Here is a 6,906-nt window from a genome sequence, read left to right as displayed (position 1 = left end):
TTGAAAAAATAAAACCAAGAGCTGATCTCATTGCCAAGGAGATTATACGCTATATTAATACAACAATAGCTGCAAAAAAGAAAGAAAAGAATAATCCAATGCATGTGGAGTACACAAAAGATGAATCAGAAACACAAGTTATCGAATTTAGATTAACTTGGAAAGTTCCAACACTCTTTACACTAAAGCTAAACGTTGCTCTCATTTTTAACCCTGAAAACAATATGTATGGAATGGGAATGCTTCTCTTTGATCACACAGGAAATTGCAGAGGAGCAAAAGGGTCACGGCTCCAATAAAGCTCACCTACAACAACGAGAAGGAAAGTGGCTGCAGACGCTTACAACTGGGTAGCATAATTACGAAGCAAAATGGAGTTTGAATCAAACTCTGGCCAACTAAAAAAGTTGATCAGGAGTTTGCATGCAGAGAGGATATGAGGCAGATTCACATTGAACCATGAAAGGGAGGAAGTTTTTGAAGTAAGCACTTGGAGCACCATCAGTGAAAGAGAAAACAAGCTGGCAGTTAACATAGCTTTAATGAGTACAAACTCAATATCTAATAGAAGTTGGAACAACTCTTCTATTCATGATCTTCTTTTATTATTATCAGACAATTTTATTTCAAGCCAAGTAGGAAATCAGAACAATGGTGTTGTAACTCCTAATCCAGTCATGGAAAATAATATTTTGAACAAGGGATCAAACTGAAAGTCTGCTAGCCAGCTTCGGCTCCCACAACCTGTAAGTCGTTTAGGAATTTATTCTCCTTTTTCTTATAAAAAAAAAATTACGAGGAGAAGAGGAGTTTTCATTGTTTTTATATACAGGAACTGAAATTTGATTCGAGAACGTTCTGGTGGTTCCGTGGCCGTTGGATTGTAGGAAAGTAGGTTTGGATTAGTCTAGTTGGTTCGAGAGGTTTCTTTGTTGGTGGGAGTTTTAACCGTTAGATTAAGTTAGGAAACCCAGGTGGTGGGGGCTCTGGTAATTTTTTGTATGTGATACGGTCAATCAGTCTTTGGGAGTTTCCATTTTGCAGGGAGGGAGGGTGGGATAGGGTCAATCAGTCCCTTGTATTGGGAGTTTCCATTTTGCAGGAAGAGCAAGAATAAGTTACCACCGAGACTATGAGAGAATTAGATAGTTTGAGATGCAATGAAATAAGGGAGGCAATCCTTAGATGTACAATTGAATGATCCCGATCAAGGCCATTACAACAGCACACAATAATAATCAAGGATGTGAAAGCAAAGAACCCAAAGTAGTAAAGGAGCAGGGTACAGATATACATCCTACACAACTGAAAACAGAAGAATTACTACGAAAATGAAGAGAAATTAAACTTTAATGATGAGATGCAATGGGATAACTATTGTAACACTCAACTGTTAGTTGCACCTATTCCTCGGGATTTTGGCAGCCTGACTGCGACCAACGGGTTCACTATGCCTTGTGAATCTCTTCCCAAGCCCATGCCCTCAATGAATCCCATCTTTTCCATCATTTTGGATCCGAACCCTTTGGTGTGCCTCTCAAATGCTCCAATTCCAGGTGTGGGTTTTGACGCTCCAATTCCAGGCGCGGATTTTGACAAAGATGATCTTCTACTAGTACTGGTGGTTCTAGTAGTGGTAGGGGTTCTAGCTTTAGTTCTAACCCTTGTGGCAGATGATGAAGAAGAAGGTTTCTCCTTAGCGGCATCTGATGTCGGGGAAAACTCGACACCCAAGCCGAGAGACTTGGGGCGTTTGACAGCTTCCACAGGTGCCACAATTCCTTGCCCATCCTTTCCTAAACCTCCACCTTCTACAAATCCCATCTTGGCCATCATTTTTGACCCAAAGCCCTTGGTGTGCATCTCAAACTCGCCAACCTTTGTCATCACTGATACGCTGCTGCTGCTGATAATATCCTTCTTAGCATTGACAACGGATGTTGTCGTGGTAATCTGAATCTCCTCCTCAATTTTAGAATCATCCTCTACTTGCATTACACCACTCGAGACAAATGACATTGGTTGATTAGCGTCATAAATAACCGCGTCCTTACCATTGTACCGTTTCTTCCCTCCACTTTCACCACCACCACCGCGGTTCGCTGATCCAGACTTTTTTCTTGATGAGGAATTATCATCTAATGAACCGGAACTGATAAATTTCGGAGTTCTTTTGGATCTGCTTCTCTCTCCAGCTGCTAGAGGTTGATTGATGACAAAATCAGAAGGCTCGTCACCATCTTGTAACAGCTGAAACATTTAGGAAAAAGAATGCAAAGCTTTTCAGAATTTCAAAACCCTACTTGATACTCTCTTCTAATTTTCTACCTAGAGTTTAGCTATAAGAAGTGTTACTCCAGCGAAAATTAAATGGACAACAACTTCTGTGATTATAGCGCAAGTCAATTAACACTAATTTCAAGTGTAGAGAACTGAAAAGGTCACCGCGATAAAGAGGCGTGAAGGAAGGATCATACCTTCTCCAAGCGGATTTTATCACTAGAAGATGGCATACATGTTTGCGCAGTTCTCGACACAGTGACAAATCTGAAAAGGCAATCAAATATTACAAACATAAAGTGTAGAGTAATTTACAGTAAATAAGAAAAAAAGAAAAGGAGCATCTAGTGCTGTGATGCTGTCAGTTATTTGTGGTATAATCATCTAGAACTAAGATCAATCAGGAGTAGAAATCAGATATATACACAAGGTAGCTCAAAATAAAGGGCCAGATGAGTTGATACCTCTTTTTCCCAGAACCTTGGCGACCACTGGATAAGCGATAAATTGATGCTAGGCGCTGCACCTAAGGTATCGACAAAATAACAATTATTACGTGAAATAAATTTTGCTATACCCAGAAAAGAGGCACCAAAGGAACCAAAAAAATAGGAAATTAAAAAAAAAATAATAAAAATAAAAATAAACACTAGATCCTGCAATGAAATGAGGATTTATTTTTCTTGTAAACACCGTTCTACTATGGTGAATGCATTTTGTGTTCTTCTTAGTTTACTAGCGGTTTCTGTAAATATAGAAAGAAAGCTCACATAAGGAGGAAAAAGTGAAGAGGAAGAAGCAATAACCAACAACAAACCTGAGAACAGTCTCCAGAAACCATAGGCTGGAAGCATAACATATCAACCTCATCCACAACCATCTGCTTTAATTTCTACAAGTTTGCAAGATATAAGGTATCGTATTAGCTTTTATGACTACCAGGCTGACTATAAATATATTTAATGGTACATATAAGTACCTATATAATTTGCAACCTGAACTAATCAAAAGGATGCCCGACTTCTAAGTGCAGGATGTATAAGCTGGGCATAAAGTAAGAGAAAACAGTATTCGCAAGTTATAATGTTTTGCTAATTAAAAGGCTTCTTATTGGAAAATTATATGACAAGGAATATGCAGGGCCGGAACTACCCTTGGACTAGGGCTTGCTTAAGCCAGCCCCAACAAGACAAAAAGACATTTTTTTCATAGCCCTTTTTGAGTTGGGCCATAGTACGTTAGTAAATTTTACCCTTAAGCCAGCCCAAGAAAAGAATCAAGTCCTCCCCATAACCAAAATCTAGTTCCGCCACTGGGAATATGTTGTAAGCTCAATGGACAAATTGGAGAATCAGGAGATAAAACTGCACCACTGAAACCAAAAGCTAAAGTCGCTTTTTTACTATCCTTCATCCTTTCTGCTTACAACTTGATTCATTAAGTGCTTACTCTTTGCCCAATTGGATCTTCGAGTATGCCTAAGATTCTAAGCCTTACTAATTGTTATTATATAATATTACATCTTTTATACCGTGGGCACAAACTTTTCCTCAGTTCCTCTTTAGCTAAGGGTTGGTAGATGCAGGGTTTGGAAGGAATACCAAAATCTGTGTCACGAGAAAGGTCAGATATGGCAATGTCATAGTGAAACGAAAAGAATTCATAGACCAAATGCCTACAGTTCCGCTGTTTGACCTCTCCAAATGACTCCAATGAAACAATGACTAGTGTGAGTCATACCAAATTTATTTCATCAAGATCAACACCACGGCGGATCATTCTGTCCCGACGTTTCACCGCCATCAATTCTTTCCGATGTTTCTTCTTGGCACCTGATCAAACAATACATATAAGGACCCAATGAACTGAATAACTCGGCAAAAAATAGATTCAAGTATCACAGGTCGTTCCAAAAATGAAGACAGGTAGCTTAGTAGAAACAGGAACATGTTACTACAAATTATGAATAACCACAGTGACTGTATTTACCTGGAATACCCCGGAAATTTTTGCTCTTTTGGCCCTCACTAGGCCAAGAGCTAGGAAGATAAGAGGCATGCTTCTTCTTTTTACCCGAAGCTGATCTGGGATCCTTCACAAAAAAAAGATCATCCTCTGCCAGCGATCCAATGCTCATACCATATCCTTCACCTCTTTGAGATCCCAAAGAATCCCTCTTCTTTCTTGGTCGTGGCTTTTTCATACCATATTCTCTCGATGCATTGAGTAATGAAATCCCACCCAACTTCTTTGATCTCTTGTCATCACCACTCGTACTTGATGGAGAATCATCCAACGCTAATTTCCTCAAAAAATCCACATCCATAAGTTCACTACTTCCTCCGATTCCTTCCAAGTAATCTTTTACCACTTCGTCATCAAGATCCAAATCACTACCATAAATATCATCTGTACTATCACTGCCTGAAGACTCATCCACATCAGATGAATCAGAAGAGTCTAAACTCTCTTCAGGTGATTCTCCTTCATTAGCATTCATCAACTCATCACTTTCATAATCCGATATATCTTCCGTGTAAAATTTCATACCTCCAACAGATAAATACCCAGAATTTTTCTTCCGCGTCGAATCACTTAAAATAAACATTTCTTCTTCCTCCTTCCTTCTCCTTCGGGCACTATCACTAATTTTCTTCGTCTCAGCAGATGAATTCAATTCTGAAGGGCCGCCTTCAATTTCATCCTTCACTGACACATCACTTATCAGCTTTGGCGTCATCTCCTCCTTCATAGCCTCTCCAATTTCCTCCTTCACCAACACATCACCCATCACCACCCTAGGTGTCATCTCCTCCTCTTCTTCCTCCACAGTCTCGCTACTAAATCCTAACCCTTTCCGCTGAGAACAGGAACTTTCACCCAATTCAGAACCATAATAATAATCGTAAGTTATCTCCGAAACACCACCATGTGCGTCAATGCACGGTGTTTCATCAACGTAGGCAACAATTTTACTCTCCTTATCATTAAACAAAATCCTCGGACGAGATTCATCCACATCATATTTCAATGTCTCACCACTACTCCCATCATCCACAATCAACTGCAAATGCAAAAGAAATCACTACTTTGATTGAAACTCAAAATGGCGAGCTATATAGTTATCTCAATCTCTGTACATGTGGAGTACGTTAAGTGTAGGAAATATTATCTGGGGAAAATACTTGATATCTCCATTACTTTACCTTGGATTTGACGTAATCAAGACCAATTGCAGATTTACCGTTAATCAGTTTCTCTAAAGGTTTCGACTTTGATTTGATTCCTAGAAAAAATCATTAAGAAAAGGGTTATTTTATGTTTCCCCAAATATTTATTAGGGTAAGAAAAGGAACTTACGAGATGGAATTGGAGTGGAACGAGATGAGGAAGAAGGATCATTTCTCCAATCTGCTAATACACCGCCTTTCACGAAGAGACCACCACCACTGCTGCTGCCACCGCCACCGCCGCTTCCACCACCGTTTTTGCTGAACCTTCTTTTTCGACCGCCCATGGCGTAAGTTAGTGACTAGCACAGAAAATGTAACGAGTTTGTATCTTATAATTGTATCTTATAAACAATAAAACAAGTAAAGAATATCCGAACTCTGTAGAGATTGATGTTATTCGCGAATATTTACTAGAATATGTGCGAAGTATGAAAATATATGTGCCAAGCATGAAAATGTATGTGCAAACTTCAAAGGTACAGGTAAAACTTACGAACAAACCCTAATGGTACAGGTAAAACTTACGAACCGAACCGTACCGTTTAGGGACTAAAATCGAATCGAACCGTTAATAACAATGATTTTAAACTATAGAAAACCCATATATCTCGATTCAGTTCTGGTTTATTCCTAAAATTAAACTGATCTCGAATTATTTTTTTTATAGGAAAAGTTTAGACCTAGAAAGGCACTAAGAAGCAGTACATATGAGTTTGGTGGCAGCAGATGTGGATGCATCACACAGCCTGCCAGTTTTGTTCTTAAAAATTCTCGAACTAGTCGGACCATTTTATGTTCTTAAAAAATCTTTTAGTAAAATAATCTCCCGTTCATCATATTGTAGTATGTTAAAAATATTTATCATGAGTTTTACCTTTCTGATCACTATGTGTATTTCTTCTTTCCTAACAAATTCGAAAGTTTAGTTTTTTATCGATGTACCTAACAATAACAAACCGACTGCTGGTCTTAGAACCGATTCAAATTTGATTAATAATTCTCTTTTCAAATCATTAAAACTGAGATTTTCGATTTCGGTTTTGCTGGAATCAAAAATTGACTCAAACCATACCATGTGCAACCTTAAATCCTACGCAGTTTCTTAGACTAACCACTATGGACCACTTACACCAAGTTCACGGCAGAAAACTATCGTTGTAAGAGGCGGCAATTCATGCATGAGTTCCACATTTGTATGTGTAGATGGTGGATTTTCGACAAGGGTGAAATCGTAAAACTCTGATTATATGTGCTCCTGATCCGGCAATCGGACGAGTATTGAGACTCATGTCTCTCATTAAAGCGTGAAAGCTCATGCCATGAATCTCTGTCTGAGAAGGCTGTCTCTCAGAGTATATGTAGATGTGTAGTCTCCAAGCTGAGGCCACGACAC

At 38.9% G+C, this 6,906-nt stretch overlaps 1 protein-coding gene across 1 annotated transcript; it reads right to left on the bottom strand.

The window, feature by feature from the left end:
• Positions 1-1,149: 1,149 nt before the first annotated feature.
• On the bottom strand, positions 1,150-5,893 carry LOC113358091. The gene is made up of 8 exons (XM_026601601.1): positions 5,641-5,893; positions 5,487-5,566; positions 4,270-5,344; positions 4,021-4,112; positions 3,098-3,172; positions 2,745-2,806; positions 2,478-2,547; positions 1,150-2,250 (listed from the first exon to the last, which is right to left on the bottom strand). The coding sequence occupies exons 1-8, from the start codon at positions 5,795-5,797 to the stop codon at positions 1,387-1,389; spliced, it is 2,475 nt and encodes an 824-aa protein (XP_026457386.1). The 5' UTR covers positions 5,798-5,893; the 3' UTR covers positions 1,150-1,386.
• Positions 5,894-6,906: the final 1,013 nt, after the last annotated feature.

This window comes from Papaver somniferum, chromosome 3 (genome assembly GCF_003573695.1).
Source record: "Papaver somniferum cultivar HN1 chromosome 3, ASM357369v1, whole genome shotgun sequence".
Lineage (NCBI taxonomy): Eukaryota > Viridiplantae > Streptophyta > Magnoliopsida > Ranunculales > Papaveraceae > Papaver > Papaver somniferum.
The sequence above is the reverse complement of the archived record's forward strand: the minus strand, read 5'-3'. Positions and strand labels throughout refer to the sequence as shown.

Coding starts and splice junctions, on each gene's coding strand:
- LOC113358091 (XM_026601601.1), bottom strand. CDS start 5,797: ATGGGCGGTCGAAAAAGAAGGTTCAGCAAAAACGGTGGTGGAAGCGGC. Junction 3,173..4,020: donor ATCTTGATGAAATAAATTTG/GTATGACTCACA, acceptor GCAAACTTGTAG/AAATTAAAGCAGATGGTTGT. Junction 2,251..2,477: donor ATAAAATCCGCTTGGAGAAG/GTATGATCCTTC, acceptor TAAATGTTTCAG/CTGTTACAAGATGGTGACGA.